This window comes from Hippoglossus stenolepis, chromosome 10, assembly GCF_022539355.2.
Source record: "Hippoglossus stenolepis isolate QCI-W04-F060 chromosome 10, HSTE1.2, whole genome shotgun sequence".
Lineage (NCBI taxonomy): Eukaryota > Metazoa > Chordata > Actinopteri > Pleuronectiformes > Pleuronectidae > Hippoglossus > Hippoglossus stenolepis.
Genome location: NC_061492.1, coordinates 15887759 through 15915053, shown reverse-complemented (window position 1 = coordinate 15915053; position 27295 = coordinate 15887759). Strand labels below are relative to the sequence as shown.

The 27295-nt window shown below is 40.3% G+C and overlaps 1 protein-coding gene, 1 long non-coding RNA gene and 1 pseudogene across 7 annotated transcripts; 2 read left to right on the top strand and 1 right to left on the bottom strand.

Annotated features, from left to right (window-relative positions):
* Positions 1-1109: 1109 nt before the first annotated feature.
* Positions 1110-9461, top strand: LOC118117079. The gene is made up of 4 exons (XR_007032989.1): positions 1110-1245; positions 8957-8980; positions 9088-9248; positions 9429-9461. It is a non-coding gene; the product is annotated as an uncharacterized LOC118117079 (long non-coding RNA).
* A 2519-nt stretch (positions 9462-11980) lies between these two features.
* Positions 11981-16151, top strand: LOC118116574 (interferon alpha-inducible protein 27-like protein 2). Of its 6 annotated transcripts, none has more exons than XM_047341681.1 (4): positions 11981-12058; positions 15427-15450; positions 15558-15719; positions 15903-16151. In XM_047341681.1, exons 1-4 carry the CDS (start codon positions 12049-12051, stop codon positions 15932-15934), a joined length of 228 nt encoding a protein of 75 aa, XP_047197637.1. In that variant the 5' UTR covers positions 11981-12048; the 3' UTR covers positions 15935-16151. The 6 variants fall into 6 exon arrangements, with proteins under 6 accessions (XP_047197637.1, XP_047197638.1, XP_047197639.1 ...); XM_047341682.1 differs by lacking the exon at positions 15427-15450 and adding an exon at positions 12212-12235 and having other exon boundaries at positions 12000-12058; XM_047341683.1 differs by having other exon boundaries at positions 12023-12058; positions 15561-15719.
* Positions 16152-17670: 1519 nt separating this feature from the next.
* LOC118117068 lies at positions 17671-24376 on the bottom strand (annotated as a pseudogene).
* Positions 24377-27295: the final 2919 nt, after the last annotated feature.

The following is a 27295-nucleotide window of genomic DNA, read 5'->3' as shown; positions in this document are numbered from 1 at the left end:
GAGGGGCTGCATAGCTCAAGGCTCTAGACCCCATAGAGAATAAGTGGACAGAAGGAAGATCGGAGAGTACGGGTAGGTATGTATGGAAGAAGAAGGTCTGAGAGGTGCAGAAGCTATGGAGAGCCTCAAGGTAAGAAGGAGAATCCTGTACTCAATGTGATGTTTGATAGGGAGTCAGTGTAGTTGGAGGACAGGGCTGATGTGTTCTATGGAAATGGTTCTGGTGATGAACCGGGCTACTGCGTTCTGGACTACTTGGATGGAATCAGTTGATGAGAGTAACAATGCTGGTGAAGGATAAATGAAGTAGGTGATAGACATGTGACTAACTAGAACAGCAACTATATTTTTCATCTGCAATCTTTAAATACATTCATGTAAAACAGTCACATTCACCAACAACGTACAAGGCTGACAAGAAAAATGAAGTCAAACTACAATGAGAAAAAGGCTCCAGTTTTTAAAGTACACAGATGAGCAGTGAAGTGATAAAACCGTAGAAGCCTCATGGAGATTCTGCGTGAAATGACTGAGTGCATGTCTTCAGTGCAGCCGTGTAGCACAGGTCAGGCTCCATTCAGACTCACTCTTTATCAAAAATAGTCCAGAGTCACTAGATGTTTCCTCCTGATCTGAAACCTGGCATCTAAGCTAATATTGTTGAGAAAATGCAGATTTCATCTCTCAGTTCTGTTTGATTTTAATGATAATTTTTTACCTCTTACAAGGAGGTTTTGTTTTCACCCCTGTTGGCTTGTTTGTTTGATCGTCTGGGAAAGAATAACAAATTTTGTTTAAATGTAAAAATGTAAGCATCATGATTTAAAGAGCAAAGTATCTGCCAAAATATCATCGATACAGCCCAGTTATGTTTAAATGAATTCCTTCATTACAATCAGACAAGCTATAAGTTAATTGTACACTGGTGCTTTTATGAAAACCGTCCTTCCTTTGTTTAAGTAACATTTGTTCTGCCATTGTTTGTTTTGAAATGAAAATAATAGAACTGCAGATTAATTTTCCATACCTTTGTTTGCGGTTGGATGGATTTCATCAGTTTCATTTTCCTCAGCAGTCCAGTAGAGATGACATGACTATCTGTCACTGCCCTTTGGTCAGATTGTACCACAGTATCGTTTCTGAGGAAACCTTCATGAAGTGAATAAATACCAGTCCAGCTTGAGGCTGCTCACAACAGAGGAAAAACACAGCAGAGAGGAGAGCAAAGAAAAACCATGGACCCTGGTGAGTACCACTCTTCCTCTGACTATTGTCGTGTTCTTTTTTCCTTAGGTAGAGATGGTAGAGTCGGTCTGGTTCAAAAAAGTATTTATTTAGAAGCAATGAACAGCTACTACATAGCTATGGGCACTCAACGTACAACCCGCAAGCCGCCTAATACCGCCAGGGAAGTCAAGAGTCGCCCCGAGCGGACGGTGGGTGCAATATTTATAATAATAGGTAGAACTTCAGCAGGAGGGGGAGTCACGTGGCTAGTGCACAGGCTGGTCCCAGCCTCAAGGCACTGGAATTCGCCAATGATGAGGAGCCGCTCCCAGTTTCGTCCCTCCTTTGACAGTAGCTGGGACAAATCTTCACATTCTGACAGTGTTTGGTTTGGTGTTTTAAAACAAGCCTTGAATCGGCTGACAGCTTGTGAGCTTTCAGTATGGCATGCGCATTTTCTAGACAAAACAACGCCTTTCCTATCTGTCCTTCAGACCCTAGTGGCAGCTGCTTGAATTCTTTCTAAGGGTATGTCACAGTTTTTTAAGAAAACAGTGCATTCATCTATGTGTGATTTTTGAAATAAAGCTAATGGAGTTTATGCTGTAATATAGTAAGTTAGGTATGAGAACAAGTTAAAGTACAGTGTATTGTATGCCACAGATGTACAGTCTTCTCAAACAGGCATTATCAGACAGGTGCAAGACTGAACTGCGATGTGACACACACACCCACACACAACAATCAACTTCAAGATTAAAACCAGCCAGCAACGGCTACTATCAGTCACTATCTAAAGGCCGCACATTTTCCCACATATTCAGCCCAAACTGCCCCTGCCCCCACCCCTGTCTAACATACTGCACTTGTTTAGAGTTCAGTTTCATTGCCATCTTCACAGACACATATTCAAAGAAAAACATAGATTTTAGTCTTAACAATATTCAAAGGAAAACATAGATTTTAGTCTTAACAAATATTCAAAGGAAAACATAGATTTTAGTCTTAACAAATATTCAAAGGAAAACATAGATTTTAGTCTTAACAAATCCCTCCTTTCACACCATTTCATGGTGTGAACAACTTACTGGGGATCATCCACGAACTCCCCAACCTCCATCACATCCAATGCAAACTCATCACTATCATCATCATCACCACTCAACAAAGCAACTGATAGGGTGGGGGAGGGGGCATGGTTTCCTTGGTCAGCGCCATGGTGATGAGTCGGTTTAGCAAGGTCCTAAAGCAAGGGATGCAGCAGCAGCCACAGGTGACTAGGATAGCTGAAAAGATAGCTAGGGAGAGGAGGCAGGATGCAATCAGCCCTTTCCATTTGCTGAATGCAGTGTTCATCCAATTATGTAGGGGGTTGTTAATTCCAGAGTCTGCGGCCATGTCCTGTGCCATGGTGCGTAAGGCGGAGAGGGCCCTGGTCACCGAGCCATCAGGGGCGGTATTGTTGGGATAAATGTACAACAAGAACTCCCTATCATAGTGCACACCCCACCCTTTTCTGCCAGTAGGAGGTCTAGGGCCATTCGGTTCTGTGTGACCATAAGGGACGTAGGGGCGAGCTGTTCGGATAGGCCTGTTATGGCGTCTCGAGTAAGGTTGGTGAGGCGTTGGAAATTGAAATGGACGTAGTTAATGCGATCCACGTTTTTGTTGGGAGTTACCCATATCCAGATAGACACAAATCCCGCTGCAATTTGATCCACTAATTTATATTGGTCTGGAACACCCGAGGAAACCCTATGGTGTCTATGTATGTGGGTGAGTCCCTCTTTAAGTCAAAATGCGTTGTTCTTCGTCGACGGGTGCTAGTGGGTGTTTCTGGGCGGGGAGAGAGGGTAGTCAAGGGCATGGCCAATTGAACAAGTGTGCAGGAAACCTTCCAGTTTGAAGGAAGGCGGTTCCTCAAGCGTTTTCCTCCACAGTACCAGAAGAGGTCACTGCGGGCCCACTCCAGCTGTGTGGCGGTGTGCCAGTTGGTAACATTGATGTTTCTAGAACACCAGGAGGACGGTATCGAACCCATCTCTCTGTGAGATGAGTTACCTTTTTTAGTCAGACACGTGTAATTTCCCTTTACTGGAGTAAATATAGGGGGCAGCGTGTTGTTTGGCGCCGGGGGAAAGAGATGACTGAGAGTAGAACAGTTGGCGGGACTGGCTTCCATGTGTAAGCCATACATGCAATCAAAACCGGGTCGATCCGAGTCTATCAGTAGGGGGCCGGGGCTGACTGTAGACTATACAATTAGTGAGGTTTTGGGAACGGGCGGTAAAGTGGACCCATTTTAGCCATATGTTTTCATCAGTGTATCCAGTCTCTATTTCTACCACATCTTCAATGGTACTGGCGTTGTAATATTGTACCGCAGGGGAGCTGGGTGGGGATGGTAGTGGTGAGGTGGATTCAGGGGAGAGCTCGTAGAGTCATCAGACAGGGAAGGGGAAGGCTGAGTTCTAGGGGAGGAGGAACGGACGTTTATCCTAACGATGCCCATTGGGTCAGCTCCTGTCATGTCTACTCCTAAAACAAAATAATAAGGACTTGTTGGTGCGGCTTTTTTAGTCAATTTGTTATAGTGGAGATGTTTAAGAGTCTTTAAGAGACTATTGTCGGGGGAGCCGGCAGACGTGATCCTCCGGGTGATGGTGATGTTTCTTTGGAGCTGTCCTAAGGGGGTTTGTGCATTGTATCTGTGGGTGTAACTTTTGGGGCCTGTGTTCCACAAAACGTGTTATCAAAGGTTTATCATTTTGCATTCATCTCTAAACCATTGTTTTTTATATATGATATCAGGAACCATATGAACATGTGATGTACAATGCAGAAAAGTAATTTTTCATTTCTAAGCATGTGATTGCTTCTAATATCAATGTGTGTGTGGTGTGGGTGCGATACCATGTATCTCAGGCGTCGAATGAATCAGAGTATCCACCGCTCTCTCCTGGCCCCCCCCCCTCCTCAAATCTGCCTGAGCAGCTGCACCTCGTTCCTCCGGACACTCCCTCGCCCAATGTCCCCTCTTTCCACACCTGTAGCAGGTGTCTGCTGTTCTGTTCGTGGAGGAATACAGGGCGGAGGTGAACGGCTGGGGCTGAAGCCACTTCAGGTCTCTGAAGAGGGGCACAGTCGAGATCGTGGTCCACTCTGACACACTGAGGCACTGTAGGATACAAAGAAAACTTTTTCTGTGCAGATTTATCTGTTCGTTCACATTCATTGGCCATTTTATCACATTCATTCCCTTGGGGAGCACACTGCATTTGTAATGACAAAGCAACAGTTGCAGGCGTATGCTTTTTATGTAGATGCAATGAAGAGATGTGTGTGTGTGTGAAGAGTTGAACTGTGTGAGTGTGTGTGTGTGTGTGTGAACTATGTGTTGTGAGAACTACGTGTGTGGACTGAGTGAATATTAAAATCCCAGGAGATAAGACACAGACACATGCTGAAGGCCTCTTCGAGGTCTTGTTGGGGGAGACGAGCACAGTCTCAGATTTGTGGCTCTGATGTCAATTTGGCAGTTTACACAAGCAGAAATAGTATGCATAAGCAGAGATAATATTTAGTGTGGTATAATGGTAAAATGTTTCCCTTACATTCCTCCCTTGTGATCATAAAATTATCACAACATCAGATACAAAATTTACTTGCAAAATGTCAGCACATATTATATCTAAGGGTGAAAATCTCAAGTAAAATTCTTAAGTAGTCTTTATCTTCCAATTCTAAAAACAAAGAAAATTAAATAAATAAAGAATTTCTGTGTGGAAATTGCTTCTTCACTCCAAATTCGATCTCTATTCAGTTAAGGATATATCATTTCACAGTACCAATTTTGCTTGGATCTGTGTAACAGTGCAAGGAACCCTCTAATTTTGTGCACTATAAAAATATTATGGTTGGCGGTCTCGATAGCAAATTTAGTTGGATTATATATTGTCATAACTCTAAAACCTTTTTAGGAAAAATTATATTATAACATAATCATGCAAGTTCACCTTTTCAAAGAGCAATGAACATTATTCAGTCTGACATTTGAATTTGAATTTTGAAATATTAAAATATCCTTGTTTGAATAAAACATAAAGAAAACAAATAAAACAAACATCTAATAAAACAATAAAAAACATAAAGAAAATAAACAACTCCAACTAAAATACCAGATAAGATGGACTCTCTAGTCCCATTAACGAAAATTGCTCTTGAATACATAAAAATATTTGACACAGGATATATGTTACCAGCTCAGTAACCTGCTTCTCTAATTGAATTGTTAAAATACAAAACATTCATATTGTACAATTAGAAATTGTTGAGACAATTACTAACTGAACTTTTTACCTTCACAACCTTGGGATAAGAACAGTTTAATAATCTTATCAAATAGGAGCACTAAAATTGATTAAACAAAAGATGTGCTCAAACATAAAGTTAAACTGGGAATTAAATATCTGAATTCATTACAAAGTATTATATAGAATTTGTCACAAAAAAGTCAACAGTCCTGTCTTAATTATCTATGGAGTTAGAGCAACAGAAACACATTTATTAGAATTATAAGAATTCACTGCCTGATTACTAGAAATCACACTTGTAACCGAAATCATGGAAAGCAGTAGGGATTTGTCTCAGGTAGGAAAAGTGAAGGGTGAAGTCCTGCTATCTCCATCGTCATTCACATTATCTGCGTGTTTCTCTTTGCTCATATGGAACTCAGAGGTGCGTAGCTGAGTTTAAAGTAGAGTATACAAGCTTATATTTGGAAATAATAAAGACAAGACATACAGATAGACCCTCCTTTTGTGGTCAACGTATTACTTTAAGATTTTGAGGAGGAGTCGGCCAAATCAGTGGCTACTTCTCGTAAAGACCGAGAAGGTGGGTCAGTGGGTACACAATGTGTGAGGTGGTGCCAAATTGCTCCTGTTTTTCCTTTTACTCGGATCGCATGTGAGGTACACTCTGTTACCTCCCAAGGTCCTGTCCACCTAGGGTCGGGCACTTTCTCTTGTGAACTTTGACCCTCACCCAATCACCCGGTCTTACTGGAACAGGAGTCTCCGTGGGGGTCTCGTCAGAATATCCAGCAGCGGCCTGGACCTTTGCAGACAAAACTTCAGTAAGATTAGTTAAAGCTTTCATGTAGTCAGTCAATTTCTCCTGACGTACATCCAACCCGGGTCCATAACCAGGGTCTTGAGGAGGCCCTGGCATGGGCCGTCCTGTGAGAAGCTCATGTGGGGATAGATGGGTGACACCATTGGATGAACTTCTTATTGACATGAGCGCCAAGGGCAGTGCTTCAACCCACGACGAGTGAGGTGTTGTGACATGCTAGTGCTGTGACATGTTGCTGTAATGTGTGTGTATCTGTGTGGGTCGGGGTTGGTCGTGTTGGTATGTCAGGGGTGTGTATCTCTAACTGTAAAAAGTTCCCGTCGTCATTTGTCTCTTAGTGGAAAAAATAAAAATAAAAATAAAAAATAAAAAATAAAAACACAAGCCAATCCAATGCTGTCAAACCAGTTGTAACCCGAGCTGTAATGTCCCTTGGTCTCCCCCAGGTGGCAGGCGTACACCGCTAGTTGTACGTTCTTTTATCCTTCACTAGATGGCGACCTCGCTCTATTTTTCTTATTTCGTTATTTATTCTGTCTCTGTCAGCCGGGTGACCTTCCTCTTGTTATCTCCTCCTAATTTGGTTCTCTCTCGTTTTCCACACACACACTTTCATTCACATTTGTATCAAACTTAGTGCTGTGTCACCATAGTTCCTTTACATGAAGTTCATATTAGGACTACTCAGATCAGTTCCATTACCCACACATATTAGTTACCTTAAGTTCTTTAATCAATCTCCAAATCGCTATTGTTTAGTATTTAATAAATACCCACACATTCAGACCTCTTAAATCTTATATTTTTTATGTTGTCAGTTTTTTGGTCTCTGTCAGTCTTTTTATTCTAGTCAGTTACTTCATCTGTCAGTCCTCGTAACACGTTATGGTCCCAGCATCTTTTAATTTGTGCCCGATTCAAGCAACGGTGTGTCTGGCTAGTTAAGCTCCTCACTCGTCAGTGCCGGTAGCCCCTTCCTCCAGTTCACACCCTAATCTCAGATTAGGTTGCACGGATGCAATCTATTGCATGAATCGTCTGTCTTTTCTCCAATCTGAATTAGTTTTAAGGGTTCGTGCGTCACAGGGTGTGGCGCCCGTCCCGCGCAGGTCCTAGACCTCGCTTTTGATCTTGTTTCTTCTGAGCCAAGACAGGGTCCCGGACCCCACACAAGGTCCCTGACCTTTCACAGGGTCCCAGACCTCTGTTTATTTTACATAGCCCCTCATTGCTTCCATAAAACACAGAACGGTATAGTTTACCTCCTTTTCTCCTCTCCGCACACTCACAATCTATATCAATGCCTATATAACTAATGCAGAATTTGTTTTAACAGGTTTCTGCTTACCTTTAGGTTGGCGCCTTGTGAGTATGTAGAGAATCGATCGGATGGCCTCGACTTTGGGTTCCGGCCTTTCTGGTCAAAAGTTCCCTACAGGATCACGTCGGGGTCACCAAAAGTTGTCGTGTTCTTTTTTCCTTAGGTAGAGATGGTAGAGTCGGTCTGGTTCAAAAAAGTATTTATTTAGAAGCAATGAACAGCTACTACATAGCTATGGGCACTCAACGTACAACCCGCAAGCCGCCTAATACCGCCAGGGAAGTCAAGAGTCGCCCCGAGCGGACGGTGGGTGCAATATTTATAATAATAGGTAGAACTTCAGCAGGAGGGAGTCACGTGGCTAGTGCACAGGCTGGTCCCAGCCTCAAGGCACTGGAATTCGCCAATGATGAGGAGCCGCTCCCAGTTTCGTCCCTCCTTTGACAGTAGCTGGGACAAATCTTCACATTCTGACAGTGTTTGGTTTGGTGTTTTAAAACAAGCCTTGAATCGGCTGACAGCTTGTGAGCTTTCAGTATGGCATGCGCATTTTCTAGACAAAACAACGCCTTTCCTATCTGTCCTTCAGACCCTAGTGGCAGCTGCTTGAATTCTTTCTAAGGGTATGTCACAGTTTTTTAAGAAAACAGTGCATTCATCTATGTGTGATTTTTGAAATAAAGCTAATGGAGTTTATGCTGTAATATAGTAAGTTAGGTATGAGAACAAGTTAAAGTACAGTGTATTGTATGCCACAGATGTACAGTCTTCTCAAACAGGCATTATCAGACAGGTGCAAGACTGAACTGCGATGTGACACACACACCCACACACAACAATCAACTTCAAGATTAAAACCAGCCAGCAACGGCTACTATCAGTCACTATCTAAAGGCCGCACATTTTCCCACATATTCAGCCCAAACTGCCCCTGCCCCACCCCTGTCCAACATACTGCACTTGTTTAGAGTTCAGTTTCATTGCCATCTTCACAGACACATATTCAAAGAAAAACATAGATTTTAGTCTTAACAATATTCAAAGGAAAACATAGATTTTAGTCTTAACAAATATTCAAAGGAAAACATAGATTTTAGTCTTAACAAATATTCAAAGGAAAACATAGATTTTAGTCTTAACACTATACTGAAGCATTCTTTTAGAAATAAACACCTATATGTAGCATCATGTTTCACCTTATTAATAAAAGCATGTAATACAAGTCTGTAAAGCTTAGCTGTAATAAGATGCAATTTTATTCTTGTGTTTCAGTGACAAGTGCAGCAGTTGGAGCAGGTAAGACATTAATAGACATGAAATAACAATAATAACAATAAAAACAAAAACAATAGCAACAATCATAATAACAATAATAATGAAGGCTTCATATCTGTTGTGTTCAGCAGGGGCTCAGGGTAGCACCCCTAAAGCTCTGGGGGCCGCAGGTTTCACCTCAGGTGGAATTGCAGCAGGCTCCACGGCTGCTAAAATGATGTCGGCTTCTGCAGTGGCTAGCGGAGGTAGAGTGGGAGCCGAAGTCTGGTGTCTGCTTGTCAATCAAAAGGTAAAGAGTAGATGGTTCATTTTGGTTTGAACTGTGTCCTTGGGTGGAACTTTATATCTTAAGTGTTTCTTGCACTGTTTTCACCTTTTCTAATCCACTTAACATCTGTGATAGTATTGGTATTGCTTTCTATGTAGCTTGATAAAATGTACTGATCATCCAATGTGTGTGTCACTGTAGGTGCGTCTGGTGCGTCAAAGGGCAAAAGTGAAGCTGCCAATGATGGAGCAGCTAGGGTGGTTGGAAAGCCTCTTTTCTGAATAATCAACAATTGGTTATCCTGTTAATCTAATGAAGCAAGTGATGAAGCAGCATGTTTATGTTCTGAAATGTTTGGAAAGTTGTCTGGTTTGCAGTTACCTGACATGATGTTTCATTGTTTGAATCTTACATCTCTGAAAATAAAAGCAACCGAGTTAAAACACATTTGAAAGAGTTGACTGGTTCATTGTCCTTTTTAGTTGAAGTATCTATTTACCTACCAGTGTATCATAACACTGTTGTGATTTATAAACATGAATATGTACTGTAATATTGTATTTAGGCACTTGTGTACAATAACTTTAATATATTTGTTAAAGGTCCAGTGTGTAAGATCTAGGTGAAAGGGATCTACTGGCAGAAACTGAATATAAAGTGATCCTAGTGATGTTCTCACCAGTGTGTTTCATCTAAATTGTACCAATTGTTGTTTTCTTTACCCCCGAATGAGCCTTTTATATTTACATCGGGAGTGGGTCCTCTTTACGGAGGCCGCCATGTTTTTCACAGAAGCCCAGACTGCACAAACTAAACACCTTTTGAGTTTTTATGACAAATGAAGGTTACCACAGGTTCTCTTTCATATTTGGAAGAGGAGGGTGATGTGAAGGGTATTCAGCTGCAACATGAGATTTCACCACTAGATGTCACTAATTCTACACACTGAACTGTTAATATTTACTGGAGGTGCCAGTGACATAGAGAAAAGTTTGTCCTGATTGCAGTCACAACTAAACTCTAAAACATGTCATATATTTACACCTGTTATCATCAGTTAAGATGTTAAATCAAAGGCCTGCTCACCATTCCAAAGTCCGCTGAGGACCAAAGGCAGCTGGGACTTTTCTGTCGGGCTCCCACTCTGAGGACATTTGTCTGTCAAACTCCTTATCCTCTTTTAAATCTCTTTAAGACACATTTTTATAGGAGGGATTTCTCCAAGTTCTGATCTTACCATCTATTTTCATCATTTTATAATCATTTTACTGGTTTCTCATCTATGACACTTTTTATTTCTGCATCTGTGCTCTAATGCTTTGTGATTTTCAAATTGCTTTTAACGTTTCCTATTGTCTGCCCTATTTCTAACTAGTAAAGCACCTTATTACTGTGTTTTAAAAGGTGCCGTATAATAAAAAATATTATTGTTATTAATGGAAAAATATTATGAAATAAACAATATTAATAACAAAATGCCATACAGGGCATTTTCACAAAAATAAACAAGTCTAAAATGGAGTGGTTTGAGGCGGATTTGAAGTTGGGGACAAAGTCATTGTCAAAGATGAAGAGAGTTCCAGAAACGAGGGCTGCATAGCTCAAGGCTCTAGACCCCATAGAGAATAAGTGGACAGAAGGAAGATCGGAGAGTACGGGTAGGTATGTATGGAAGAAGAAGGTCTGAGAGGTGCAGAAGCTATGGAGAGCCTCAAGGTAAGAAGGAGAATCCTGTACTCAATGTGATGTTTGATAGGGAGTCAGTGTAGTTGGAGGACAGGGCTGATGTGTTCTATGGAAATGGTTCTGGTGATGAACCGGGCTACTGCGTTCTGGACTACTTGGATGGAATCAGTTGATGAGAGTAACAATGCTGGTGAAGGATAAATGAAGTAGGTGATAGACATGTGACTAACTAGAACAGCAACTATATTTTTCATCTGCAATCTTTAAATACATTCATGTAAAACAGTCACATTCACCAACAACGTACAAGGCTGACAAGAAAAATGAAGTCAAACTACAATGAGAAAAAGGCTCCAGTTTTTAAAGTACACAGATGAGCAGTGAAGTGATAAAACCGTAGAAGCCTCATGGAGATTCTGCGTGAAATGACTGAGTGCATGTCTTCAGTGCAGCCGTGTAGCACAGGTCAGGCTCCATTCAGACTCACTCTTTATCAAAAATAGTCCAGAGTCACTAGATGTTTCCTCCTGATCTGAAACCTGGCATCTAAGCTAATATTGTTGAGAAAATGCAGATTTCATCTCTCAGTTCTGTTTGATTTTAATGATAATTTTTTACCTCTTACAAGGAGGTTTTGTTTTCACCCCTGTTGGCTTGTTTGTTTGATCGTCTGGGAAAGAATAACAAATTTTGTTTAAATGTAAAAATGTAAGCATCATGATTTAAAGAGCAAAGTATCTGCCAAAATATCATCGATACAGCCCAGTTATGTTTAAATGAATTCCTTCATTACAATCAGACAAGCTATAAGTTAATTGTACACTGGTGCTTTTATGAAAACCGTCCTTCCTTTGTTTAAGTAACATTTGTTCTGCCATTGTTTGTTTTGAAATGAAAATAATAGAACTGCAGATTAATTTTCCATACCTTTGTTTGCGGTTGGATGGATTTCATCAGTTTCATTTTCCTCAGCAGTCCAGTAGAGATGACATGACTATCTGTCACTGCCCTTTGGTCAGATTGTACCACAGTATCGTTTCTGAGGAAACCTTCATGAAGTGAATAAATACCAGTCCAGCTTGAGGCTGCTCACAACAGAGGAAAAACACAGCAGAGAGGAGAGCAAAGAAAAACCATGGACCCTGGTGAGTACCACTCTTCCTCTGACTATACTGAAGCATTCTTTTAGAAATAAACACCTATATGTAGCATCATGTTTCACCTTATTAATAAAAGCATGTAATACAAGTCTGTAAAGCTTAGCTGTAATAAGATGCAATTTTATTCTTGTGTTTCAGTGACAAGTGCAGCAGTTGGAGCAGGTAAGACATTAATAGACATGAAATAACAATAATAACAATAAAAACAAAAACAATAGCAACAATCATAATAACAATAATAATGAAGGCTTCATATCTGTTGTGTTCAGCAGGGCTCAGGTAGCACCCCAAAGCTTGGGGGCGCAGGTTTCACCTCAGGTGGAATTGCAGCAGGCTCCCGGCTGCTAAAATGATGTCGGCTTCTGCAGTGGCTAGCGGAGGTAGAGTGGAGCCGAGGTCTGGTGTCTGCTTGTCAATCAAAGGTAAAGAGTAGATGGTTCATTTTGGTTTGAACTGTGTCCTTGGGTGGAACTTTATATCTTAAGTGTTTCTTGCACTGTTTTCACTTTTCTAATCCACTTAACATCTGTGATAGTATTGGTATTGCTTTCTATGTAGCTTGATAAAATGTACTGATCATCAATGTGTGTGTGTCACTGTAGGTGCGTCTGGTGCGTCAAAGGGCAAAAGTGAAGCTGCCAATGATGGAGCAGCTAGGGGTGGTTGAAAGCCTCTTTTCTGAATAATCAACAATTGGTTATCCTGTTAATCTAATGAAGCACGTGATGAAGCAGCATGTTTATGTTCTGAAATGTTTGGAAAGTTGTCTGGTTTGCAGTTACCTGACATGATGTTTCATTGTTTGAATCTTACATCTCTGAAAATAAAAGCAACCGAGTTAAAACACATTTTAAAGAGTTGACTGGTTTATTGTCCTTTTTAGTTGAAGTATCTATTAACCTACCAGTGTATCATAACACTGTTGTGATTTATAAACATGAATATGTACTGTAATATTGTATTTAGGCACTTGTGCAATAACTTTAATATATTTGTTAAAGGTCAGTGTGTAAGATCTAGGTGAAAGGGATCTACTGGCAGAAACTGAATATAAAGTGATCCAGTGATGTTCTCACCAGTGTGTTTCATCTAAATTGTACCAATTGTTGTTTTCTTTACCGAAGAGCCTTTATATTTACATCGAGTGGGTCCTCTTACGGAGGCCGCCATGTTTACAGAAGCCCAGACTGCACAAACTAAACACCTTTTGAGTTTTTTGACAAATGAAGGTTACCACAGGTTCTCTTTCATATTTGGAAGAGGAGGGTGATGTGAAGGGTATTCAGCTGCAACATGAGATTTCACCACTAGATGTCACTAATTCTACACACTGAACTGTTAATATTTACTGAGGTGCCAGTGACATAGAGAAAAGTTTGTCCTGATTGCAGTCACAACTAAACTCTAAAACATGTCATATATTTACACCTGTTATCATCAGTTAAGATGTTAAATCAAAGGCCTGCTCACCATTCCAAAGTCCGGCTGAGGACCAAGGCAGCTGGGACTTTCTGTCAGGGCTCCCACTCTGAGGACATTTGTCTGTCAAACTCCTTATCCTCTTTTAATCTCTCTTTAAGACACATTTTAGGAGGGATTTCTCCAAGTTCTGATCTTACCATCTATTTTCATCATTTTATAATCATTTTACTGGTTTCTCATCTATGACACTTTTTATTTCTGCATCTGTGCTCTAATGCTTTGTGATTTTCAAATTGCTTTTTAACTTTCCTATTGTCTGCCCTATTTCTAACTAGTAAAGCACCTTATTACTGTGTTTTAAAGGTGCCGTATAATAAAAATATTATTGTTATTAATGGAAAAATATTATGAAATAAACAATATTAATAACAAAATGTCATACAGGCATTTTCACAAAAATAAACAAGTCTAAAATGGAGTGTTTGAGGGGATTTGAAGTTGGGGACAAAGTCATTGTCAAAGATGAAGAGTTCCAGAAACGAGGGCTGCATAGCTCAAGGCTCTAGACCCCATAGAGAATAAGTGGACAGAAGGAAGATCGGAGATACGGGTAGGTATGTATGGAAGAAGAAGGTCTGAGAGGTGCAGAAGCTATGGAGAGCCTCAAGGTAGAAGGAGAATCCTGTACTCAATGTGATGTTTGATAGGGAGTCAGTGTAGTTGGAGGACAGGGCTGATGTGTTCTATGGAAATGGTTCTGGTGATGAACCGGGCTACTGCGTTCTGGACTACTTGGATGGAATCAGTTGATGAGAGTAACAATGCTGGTGAAGGATAAATGAAGTAGGTGATAGACATGTGACTAACTAGAACAGCAACTATATTTTTCATCTGCAATCTTTAAATACATTCATGTAAAACAGTCACATTCACCAACAACGTACAAGGCTGACAAGAAAAATGAAGTCAAACTACAATGAGAAAAAGGCTCCAGTTTTTAAAGTACACAGATGAGCAGTGAAGTGATAAAACCGTAGAAGCCTCATGGAGATTCTGCGTGAAATGACTGAGTGCATGTCTTCAGTGCAGCCGTAGCACAGGTCAGGCTCCATTCAGACTCACTCTTTATCAAAAATAGTCCAGAGTCACTAGATGTTTCCTCCTGATCTGAAACCTGGCATCTAAGCTAATATTGTTGAGAAAATGCAGATTTCATCTCTCAGTTCTGTTTGATTTTAATGATAATTTTTACCTCTTACGAGGAGGTTTTGTTTTCACCCTGTTGGCTTGTTTGTTTGATCGTCTGGGAAAGAATAACAAATTTTGTTTAAATGTAAAAATGTAAGCATCATGATTTAAAGAGCAAAGTATCTGCCAAAATATCATCGATACAGCCCAGTTATGTTTAAATGAATTCCTTCATTACAATCAGACAAGCTATAAGTTAATTGTACACTGGTGCTTTTATGAAAACCGTCCTTCCTTTGTTTAAGTAACATTTGTTCTGCCATTGTTTGTTTTGAAATGAAAATAATAGAACTGCAGATTAATTTTCCATACCTTTGTTTGCGGTTGGATGGATTTCATCAGTTTCATTTTCCTCAGCAGTCCAGTAGAGATGACATGACTATCTGTCACTGCCCTTTGGTCAGATTGTGCCACAGTATCGTTTCTGAGGAAACCTTCATGAAGTGAATAAATACCAGTCCAGCTTGAGGCTGCTCACAACAGAGGAAAAACACAGCAGAGAGGAGAGCAAAGAAAAACCATGGACCCTGGTGAGTACCACTCTTCCTCTGACTATACTGAAGCATTCTTTTAGAAATAAACACCTATATGTAGCATCATGTTTCACCTTATTAATAAAAGCATGTAATACAAGTCTGTAAAGCTTAGCTGTAATAAGATGCAATTTTATTCTTGTGTTTCAGTGACAAGTGCAGCAGTTGGAGCAGGTAAGACATTAATAGACATGAAATAACAATAATAACAATAAAAACAAAAACAATAGCAACAATCATAATAACAATAATAATGAAGGCTTCATATCTGTTGTGTTCAGCAGGGGCTCAGGGTAGCACCCCTAAAGCTCTGGGGGCCGCAGGTTTCACCTCAGGTGGAATTGCAGCAGGCTCCACGGCTGCTAAAATGATGTCGGCTTCTGCAGTGGCTAGCGGAGGTAGAGTGGGAGCCGGAAGTCTGGTGTCTGCTTGTCAATCAAAAGGTAAAGAGTAGATGGTTCATTTTGGTTTGAACTGTGTCCTTGGGTGGAACTTTTATATCTTAAGTGTTTCTTGCACTGTTTTCACCTTTTCTAATCCACTTAACATCTGTGATAGTATTGGTATTGCTTTCTATGTAGCTTGATAAAATGTACTGATCATCCAATGTGTGTGTGTCACTGTAGGTGCGTCTGGTGCGTCAAAGGGCAAAAAGTGAAGCTGCCAATGATGGAGCAGCTGGGGGTGGTTGGAAAGCCTCTTTTTCTGAATAATCAACAATTGGTTATCCTGTTAATCTAATGAAGCACGTGATGAAGCAGCATGTTTATGTTCTGAAATGTTTGGAAAGTTGTCTGGTTTGCAGTTACCTGACATGATGTTTCATTGTTTGAATCTTACATCTCTGAAAATAAAAGCAACCGAGTTAAAACACATTTTAAAGAGTTGACTGGTTTATTGTCCTTTTTAGTTGAAGTATCTATTAACCTACCAGTGTATCATAACACTGTTGTGATTTATAAACATGAATATGTACTGTAATATTGTATTTAGGCACTTGTGTACAATAACTTTAATATATTTGTTCAAGGTCCAGTGTGTAAGATCTAGGTGAAAGGGATCTACTGGCAGAAACTGAATATAAAGTGATCCTAGTGATGTTCTCACCAGTGTGTTTCATCTAAATTGTACCAATTGTTGTTTTCTTTACCCCCGAATGAGCCTTTTATATTTACATCGGGAGTGGGTCCTCTTTACGGAGGCCGCCAATTTTTTCACAGTAGCCCAGACTAGACAAACTAAACACCTTTTGAGTTTTTATGACAACTGAAGGCTACCACAGGTTTTCTTTCATGTTTGGAAGAGGAGGGTGATGTGAGGGGTATTCAGCTGCAAAATGAAACTTCACCACTAGATGTCACTAAATTCTACACACTGAACTGTAAATATTTATTGGAGGTGCCACAACCTTCAGGGCCAAAACATTCTTTTCTTCATTGACAAAGAGAAACGTTTGTCCTGACTGCAGTCACAACTAAACTTTTAAACATGTCTTATATTTACTCCTGTTATCATCAGTTAAGATGTTAAATCAAAGGCCTGCTCACCATTCCAAAGTCACGGCTGAGGACCAAAGGCAGCTGGGTCTTTTCTGTCAGGGCTCCCACTCTGAGGACATCTGTGAGTCAAACTCCTTATCCTCTTTTAAATCTCTCTTTAAGACGCATTTTTATAGGAGGGCTTTCTCCTAGTTCTGATCTTACCATCTATTTTTATCATTTTATAATCATTTTACTGGTTTCTCATCTGTGACACTTTTATTTCAGGGTTCTAACGAAATGACAACCCTATAGAAAAACTAATTTTCAAACAATAAGAATGAGACGTAGGAGTTAGATAATAAATAGAAGAGAAGGCCCCTTATCCTTAAATTCTCACCATATAATCGTAACATTCCTTGTTCGGCAATGTTGGTTGTGTGTCATGTATTGCATTGTCTGATTGGGTGACCAACTTTGAAAGCTTAAATTATATTTGAATTGATCATACAGCTATTTTTAATATAGACTTTTAAAAATCACAAGTGAGGAATACTACGATGACCATTAAACATATCAGTGCACAAAAATTATAGCACTGTTACAAAGTTCATAATTTTCTTGGCCTTTTGTGATGTAAAAGTGCCATCAGCTGTTTGCTTGAGTGCCTGTTGGTCTCTGTCTCCCCCTAGTGTGAAGTGGAAGTAAAACTACTGTCAGTATCCATACTTTTCTAGTCTTTTGAGAGTTCAGAGTTCACTGACTTGAAAAGCAAAACTTACTACTGCGTTTTTAAACCATCAGATCTTGCTTTTCATTTCTTGATTGAGAGTAAAGAAGGTGACACTTTTCAAGTTCTGCAACCAAATGAATATAAACCAGTCTGTTTATGGAGGAAAAAATGCCGGAAGCTGTGCTTTTCGCATACGGACACTTTTACTTTAATCTTGAAACAGAAAAGCTTGATTGCAAAGCTGAATGACAATATTAAAACAGACATACAGCATGCAACAACAAGGGACACACTGAACTCTGGGCAATTCAGGGACAAGGAGCATAATTGGAAATTGCACATGGCTGATAACAATATTACTAAATATGTTAAAACTTTATTTTCTTGCACAAGAGGAAATAAAAAATAAATGTTTTACTAATCTTCTCCATTTGCAATCTTAAAATACATTCATATACATTGATGAAACAGGCCCATTTACCAACATGTGCAAGGCTGACAAGAAAAATAGCGTCAAACAACTATAGGAAAAAGGCACCAGTTTTAAAAAAAAATGTTAAAACACCCAGATGAGCAGTGAAGGGATAAAACTCTAGAAATATTCATAAAGATTCTGCGTGAAATGACTGAGTGTATGTCTTCAGTGCAGCTGTGTAGAACAGGTCACGCTCCATTCAGACTCACTCTTATAGATTTTCTTCTACATATCTGTTTAGTTCTCTTCGATTTGAAGGATTCTTTATTTCAATAGAGTTGGACTTTCAGATGATTATACTTAATGTGGGCAAATGTGGGTAAAAAATATGTGATATGAGTACATTAAATAATAAAAGAAGTCACCTGATGTTTCTTCCAGATCTAGAATCTAAGCAAATATTGTTGAGAATGTGCAGGTTTTCTTTTAAGTACCTATTGGTTCTGTTTGGTTTTAAGCATACTTTATTGCCTCCACAAGGAGGTTTTGTTTTCACCCCTGTCCGTTTGTTTGTTTGTTTGATTTTTGCTGAACACAGGATTACAGCAGATCCAGGAATAATTTTTTTCACTTTCTTTAACATTGTGTAATACAGCGTTTTTCCAAATGTTGACCTTTTTCCCAGAGAATAATTCATGGAACTTGATCAGGCATATTTAAGGAACTTGTATCTATGACTCTGTGTTATTTGGTAGAGCAATGAACGCCAAAATGAAATGTCCCCTCAAGCTCCTTGTCTGTCACCACCGTGATGTCCGGGCTACTCTGAAGACGTCTCTTTGCCCATCACTCCTTTCTTGCTAAATCTCGTTAGCTTTCCCGTAGGGCACGTGGCATGCCACCGTCCCCATTTCCGCAGCCCCCTTCACATGATTCATTAGGTCATCAAAGAAAATATGTGGCCTGATCTTCTCCAGCATGGGGCCCTTGGGCGACCCTGCCAGAAAGACAGGCTCGTCGATCTCCAGGCCCCATGAGCGCAGTGTATTTAGGACTCGGTTACCGTCGCTGCCGGCACCGCGAGACGTCACCAGGTATGTCCGGATGGGGCAGTCCATGCGCTGGCCATTGAGATCAAATTTCTTCTGCAGTTTTCCTAAAGCCTCGAGGAAACCCTTCAGTGGCCCCTGCAGGAGGATGGAAGGAGGGAGTGCAGTTAGTCCACAGTTTCTACAGATGTCATATTCATATTTTATTGAATCTGTACTTAATATGGTTATATGTGGACATGGCATTCCTCTGCAATTGGCGGTTAATAATAAATTACAGTTCAGATGTCTTAATTGCAGTTTTACATCCAAATTAAGATGTTATTAGCTCTGACACCTCGTTTCTTTTCTGTTGCACTTTGTCGTAGAGACGTCAACATGTTACCACAGAGATTTCGTCTGTGTGCATATTCGTGGCATAAAAAAGGGTCACAAGCACAGGACTGTCCTTAAATTGATGAACTACATTTCTATTAGCAGTGTTACAGTTGTCACTACGTGTTTACTGTACATGGTTCATAGGCTCGTTCTCGTGGGCCTTCTCATGTTCAAGGTACTTGTCCAGTCCATGGGCCTTGAAAACACGCTCTGACTCATCAGAGAAGAGGACTCCATCACCGTCGAAGGCGACTCGCAGCTGAGTCTCCGACACTTCCGTCATCTTCTCCGGGGTGAACATGGTGGCTGCCGCTATACCTGGTTCATTCAGAGCATCACACACACATGGACACACATCCATAAATCTAACCTGTCGAATTTAGGTGCTGATGACAAAGACTACCTATTATTAGATTATCATTATCTATTATTAAAGCTTCTCAATGACACATAGCTCCTTTTGTACTGACCTTCACCCAGAGCTTCTCGAACCTTGCCTGGGTCAGACGACAGGTACAGGTTGGTGTGGTGGGCCATCAAGTGGCCCACGGGGCTGTTTCCATACTTCATACAGAAGCGCTCGATGACCAACTCTGCAGAGATAAGGATACAAAAAGCTCAGTGAACAGTTAACGCCGTTAAGAATTAAGTCGTCACCGAATGTTTCATTTTAAAATGTGTTGACCTCCCCACCTTGCCTGTATTCGGATAGCGAGGAAAGTTAAATAATATTAAATTAATTAAGGTGAATAAGATATCGGTAATCTTCAAATCCTGAGATAGTAATGACAATAATGAAGAATCAAGGATTGAGGGCACAACAATTTTTGTATTCTGACTGTTGTAATATTAAATACTGACAGTGGATGATGTGTGGCTATAGTAGGCAGAGCCAGGAAGAGAGAACCTGGAGGGACGTGAAAAGATGACGTGTCATGCAGATTGTTCTGCATGGTCACTCCTTGGTCACTCCTTATTCACTCAATCAGTGGATGCAGGCTGAGAAAATATTAAACCCCTGTGAGGAACCATGAAGACTGCAACACATTGCTGTGTGTTGACTATGAGACAGATAACCACCGGCAGTCACTGCTCATCCACAGAGATGAGAGCGACCCGTTGAACTAAGAGGCAGCCTGTTAACACGTACAAAAATAAATATAATGGCAAAGTAGAACAGGACAAGAGATTCTTAGATTACAGTCCGTCCCTTATTCTCTTTGCATGTGTCTTTATTTCTTCCTCTTTCTGAGCCAATAGAGGATTCAGTGATGTCTCCAGTAGACTTGATTTGTATAAATGGGACCTAGAGGGACACTCACAGTGTGGGAATAAGAAGGACCAGCTAGAGACACCACAGAGCGACGGTACATCACTGCAAAGTCCTGCCTGCCCTCACTCTGTGTTTTTATTTGCAGAACATGTTGTGTTATTTCAGGAGCTCACCCAATGAAAACCAGAGCTTTCTGCTGCAAGGTTGAAGCTGAAATTCCCCAACCTGCAACCTGTCCATATGCTTAGTTTGCACTGTTACTATATTACTATATTTACATCTATTTTATTTTTGCAGCATTGTTATTAATTTCAAATGCCATTACAAATCCGGCCATGCTGATATGTTGAATCTACTCAGCAGGACGGACCTAAACATGTATCCACAGTTAACTGACCCTTCAGCATGAGAGAAACTCAACTGTGTCAACCGACATTGGCTGTGGATTGGTCAGCTGCTCAGAACTGTATCAACAAATACTCTACGTTCCTTCAAATTTATTTCTCTTTTATTTACTTTCCTGAAGCTGCAAGTTAATTTGCTCAGAAGATGTAAATGAGTAACAGGTAATAAATACATATTTTCAATAAAGCAGGCCTAGCTCTTTTTTTAAGACGTTGTAGTAATTAGCAAACATAACTCAAACGACAAAAGAGAAAACTGGGCGTACGCATATAACCTGTCACCGGTGCAATGGTGTAGCTTGCTGATGTGTTTTTAAATTTCACTTCTTACTTTTAAATTTTCATGACAAAAAAGAGGCTTATGTGTTTTTTCTCATACTTTGTGCAGGGGAATGAAATAGTTTCATAAATATTGAATAAGTCATGTATTGTTGTGGCAAAATGTTCACTTCATTGTCATCGTAGGGCTTTCCCTCAGTGAATGGACCTTACTTGGGTTTCATTACCTGACCTGAACTGGAGTCATGTGATACGAGGTAGAAACAGTTTAAAACTCTGTGATTAGACAGATCAGTAATAAGGGCAACTTGTTTCGGTTTAAAACATCAACTGTTTGGCTATTGTAGTGGAAAAATAACTTAGTGTAGTGGAAAATAACTAAGTGTGGTTGAAACCTATTTTGTAGTTGAAGAGTAACTCTTTGCACACATGTGTAAGACTTTTATGACCTGAAGTGTTTGTGACCTGAAACCTATATGAACTTTCTATATACCTGTATGACCTTTCTATTACTTATTGACTGTTCAAGAACCTAATGGAAATGTATGCAAATAATTTATTCCTGTTTTAATTCCTGTCTCAAACTGTGCCTACAGAACCAGTCTGGACTGGCTCAGGCAAACAGCCTTAGTTCTCCTATATAAGATCCTTGCATTTGACTGTTCTGCATCTTCCTCTGAGATCCCTGTGACTCTCTGTGTTGATCCTTTCTGCAGAAAGCCCCTATTAAAATACACAAAGACAAATTTGGTGTTCCAACCTCTTGTATTTTCAGATTTCCATCACACTATTAATATAGATAAGGAGGATCATCCACTAAAACAATCCATTCAGGAAATAATTTGACGATGCAATTTGTTTTTGTTTCAAGTATTATATGAGAAGACATTGGGCCCTTATTCACAAACAGTGCCTACGCACAGATCTGTGCTTAAATCGTGCGTACGAACATTTAACGCACAAATCTGTGATTCATCAGTTTGTTCTTACCTAAATTTGTTCGCAGAGTACGAACAAATTTAGTGCTTCTTCAGACCATGCATACACATACATGCTTCCACCTCCGACACAATTGTTTCAATTTCTGCTGAGAGATATTTTTCACTCTTATAACTTCTATTTCTCTTTTCTTTGCACCGCTCGCTTCATGAAAAATGGATGTCCTTATATGGAGAAATAGAGACGTTAGTGATTGAGGCCAGTGACTGTATAAAAAATATGCTCAATGCAGCCACATTACTGCCATATAACAGCCATGATACAGCCACACCACAGCCATATTACCTCCATACTAAAGCCATGAGCGAGCCACACTACAGCCATGATATTACAGCCCTACCTCAGCCATATTACAACTATGATACAGAAACACTATAGCTTACAGCCACAACATAGTTATATCAGAGCCATACTGCAGCCACAATACACCTATATTACAGCCATATTACCGCCACAGTACAGCTATCTTACAGCCGTAAAATAGCCACTCTAAGTATCCCTACTTTTTTAAATATGTATTGGTAACTCACGGTGATGATTGATGGTATTGATGAGTCTCAGGCCAACGTCTGCATGGTTGTTGGTCATAAGCACAACATCAAACAGCTCCTCACTGTCAGGGTAAAGCTCCCTCAGTTGAGTGTTTACAGCCTCCAGAGCCTGGGAACACAACCAAACACAGATTGAAGTTATATATATATATGCATATGTGTGTGTCTGTATGAATCTATAATATATAAGAAGAAAAAGAAAAAGAAGAAAAGAAAGAAAAAGAAAGAAAGAAAGAAGAAAAGAAGAAAAGAAGAAAAAGACTGTTTCACTGCAGAGAGGGTGGAGGTGTGTTAGAGTGGGTTCATGTTTAAAGCTTATTAGTCATCCACCGCCTACAGATACAAGACCCAGCACATAAAAGAGACACCAAGTAATCCCTCTGCATTGGGTTTGATATAGTGTGTGTGTGTGTGTGTGTGTGTGTGTGTGTGTGTGTGTGTGTGTGTGTGTGCGTGTGTGTGTGCATGTGTGTGTGTGTGTGTGTGCGTGTGTGTGTGCGCATGTGTGTGCGTGCGTGTGTGTGCGTGCGTGTGTGTGTGTGTGTGTGTGTGTGTGTGTGTGTGTGTGTGTGTGTGTGTGTGTGTGTGTGTGTGTGTGTGTGTGTGTGTGTGCTGGTGAGTGCTTGTGAATGTCTCTCCTCCTCGTTCCACTCGTTGTCTCTGACCTTGACAAAGGAGAAGGCAGGTCCGGGGCTGAAAGGCTCCGTTTCATGCTCCCCTTGATACTTGATGTAACCCTCCATGCCTTGCTGTTCGTAGATCTGCTGCTCCTTCTCCATGTTGAAGAGGACTTGAGACGACACAGCGATGGTGATGGCGTTCTCCGGCTTGGGCTGGAGGATGACAGGTTAAAAAAAAAGTTTAGTTTCATGCAGCCTTGCCTAACGCTTCACACACACACAGAGGATTGGGTTTGAAGAGTTGATGTTTTGAAATTGGGTTCAGAGTTGTATCTTTTCCCACCTGCGCAGACAGTTCCTTATTCACTCTCAGCAGCAAAAGAATAATGAGGAAACTCTTGCTGATGTGCAGACTCTGACAGGCTCTTTCAGACAGGGATCATTTAATAAAGGCTTTATTGACAATGCCAAACTTGCTAACAAACGAGTGAGCTGAAGAGCAGTGACAGTGGTATGATATACTTTCCCCTGGAAGACATAGTGCAGGCCCACACCAGTACGGCTGACAGCAAATTCTAGTTTGTTGCCTGAACTTACATTTGACTGTTAATCAATTTAGTTTTAACCTAAATCAAAAGTGATGACAGAAAGTTTTTAATTAATAACTTGTATTTCATGTGATGTGCATTGTTTTGCTGTCAACACTTGATGAAGACGGGAAACTCACAGAACCTAAATGGATGCTGCGTAAGGAGAGATACTCACTGGTATAGGTTTCCTGGTGGGGGTGGAGGGCTTCAAAATCATACTCTCATTTTCCATGGGGGCTCTGCTGCTGCTGCTGCTGCTGCTGCCATTTCTGGTACAATCCTGTCCACTGCCAGTCAGAGTTTGACTGTTTAAACTCATCGTACCTCTTCAGCTCACCCTCTCTCTTCCTCAGGACCACACTAAGTGACTATGTGTGCAGTATTTTCTGTCGGTGGAGATGGCAATGGGAGACAATTAAATATCAGGTTGGGGAGTTGCTGTTCTACTTAGTCACACGTCAATAACCTACTTTATTTATACTTCACCAGCATGGTTCCTTTCATAAGCTGACTACACCCAATCAGACATTGCAATTCGTGACTCACAACTAACATTCCCAAACAAGGAATGTTATGATTATATGGTGAGATACAGAAGCGCTCGATGACCAACTCTGCAGAGATAAGGATACAAAAAGCTCAGTGAACAGTTAACATCGTTAAGAATGAAGTCGTCACCGAATGTTTCATTTTAAAATGTGTTGACCCCCCCACCTTGCCTGTGTTCGGATAGCGAGGGAAGTTAAATAATATTAAAGTAATGAAGGTGAATAAGATATCAGTAATCTTCAAATCCTGAGATAGTAATGACAATAATGAAGAATCAAGGATTGAGGGCACAACTATTTTTGTATTCTGACTGTTGTAATATTAAATACTGACAGTGGATGATGTGTGGCTATAGTAGGCAGAGCCAGGAAGAGAGAGAGAGTGAACCTGTAGGGACGTGAAAAGATGACGTGTCATGCAGATTTTTCTGCTTGGTCACTCCTTGGTCACTCAATCAGTGGATGCAGGGTGAGGAAAGATTAAACCCCTGTGAGGAAACATGAAGACTGCAGCTCCCCAACTCCCACCACTTATCCCTTGGGGACACATTGTTGTGTGTTGACCATGAGACAGATCGAACCATAACCACCGGCAGTCACTGCTCATCCACAGAGATGAGAGCGACCCGTTGAACTAAGAGGCAGCCTGTTAACTCGTATAAAAATAAATATAATGGCAAAGTAGAACAGGACAAGAGATTCTTAGATTACAGTCCGTCCCTTATTCTCTTTGCATGTGTCTTTATTTCTTCCTCTTTCTGAGCCAATAGAGGATTCAGTGATGTCTCCAGTAGACTTGATTTGTATAAATGGGACCTAGAGGGACACTCACAGTGTGGGAATAAGAAGGACCAGCTAGAGACACCACAGAGCGACGGTACATCACTGCAAAGTCCTGCCTGCCCTCACTCTGTGTTTTTATTTGCAGAACATGTTGTGTTATTTCAGGAGCTCACCCAATGAAAACCAAAGCTTTCTGCTGCAAGGTTGAAGCTGAAATTCCCCAACCTGCAACCTGTCCATATGCTTAGTTTGCACTGTTACTATATTACTATATTTACATCTATTTTATTTTTGCAGCATTGTTATTAATTTCAAATGCCATTACAAATCCGGCCATGCTGATATGTTGAATCTACTCAGCAGGACGGACCTAAACGTGTATCCACAGTTAACTGACCCTTCAGCATGAGAGAAACTCAACTGTGTCAACCGACATTGGCTGTGGATTGGTCAGCTGCTCAGAACTGTATCAACAAATACTCTACGTTCCTTCAAATTTATTTCTCTTTTATTTACTTTCCTGAAGCTGCAAGTTAATTTGCTCAGAAGATGTAAATGAGGAACAGGTAATAAATACATATTTTCAATAAAGCAGGCCTAGCTCTTTTTTTAAGACGTTGTAGTAATTAGCAAACATAACTCAAACGACAAAAGAGAAAACTGGGCGTACGCATATAACCTGTCACCGGTGCAATGGTGTAGCTTGCTGATGTGTTTTTAAATTTCACTTCTTACTTTTAAATTTTCATGACAAAAAAGAGGCTTATGTGTTTTTTCTCATACTTTGTGCAGGGGAATGAAATAGTTTCATAAATATTGAATAAGTCATGTATTGTTGTGGCAAAATGTTCACTTCATTGTCATCGTAGGGCTTTCCCTCAGTGAATGGACCTTACTTGGGTTTCATTACCTGACCTGAACTGGAGTCATGTGATACGAGGTAGAAACAGTTTAAAACTCTGTGATTAGACAGATCAGTAATAAGGGGCAACTTGTTTCGGTTTAAAACATCAACTGTTTGGCTATTGTAGTGGAAAAATAACTTAGTGTAGTGGAAAATAACTAAGTGTGGTTGAAACCTATTTTGTAGTTGAAGAGTAACTCTTTGCACACATGTGTAAGACTTTTATGACCTGAAGTGTTTGTGACCTGAAACCTATATGAACTTTCTATATACCTGTATGACCTTTCTATTACTTATTGACTGTTCAAGAACCTAATGGAAATGTATGCAAATAATTTATTCCTGTTTTAATTCCTGTCTCAAACTGTGCCTACAGAACCAGTCTGGACTGGCTCAGGCAAACAGCCTTAGTTCTCCTATATAAGATCCTTGCATTTGACTGTTCTGCATCTTCCCTCTGAGATCCCTGTGACTCTCTGTGTTGATCCTTTCTGCAGAAAGCCCCTATTAAAATACACAAAGACAAATTTGGTGTTCCAACCTCTTGTATTTTCAGATTTCCATCACACTATTAATATAGATAAGGAGGGATCATCCACTAAAACAATCCATTCAGGAAATAATTTGACGATGCAATTTGTTTTTGTTTCAAGTATTATATGAGAAGACATTGGGCCCTTATTCACAAACAGTGCCTACGCACAGATCTGTGCTTAAATCGTGCGTACGAACATTTAACGCACAAATCTGTGATTCATCAGTTTGTTCTTACCTAAATTTGTTCGCAGAGTACGAACAAATTTAGTGCTTCTTCAGACCATGCATACACATACATGCTTCCACCTCCGACACAATTGTTTCAATTTCTGCTGAGAAATTATTTTTCACTCTTATAACTTCTATTTCTCTTTTCTTTGCACCGCTCGCTTCATGAAAAATGGATGTCCTTATATGGAGAAATAGAGACGTTAGTGATTGAGGCCAGTGACTGTATAAAAAATATGCTCAATGCAGC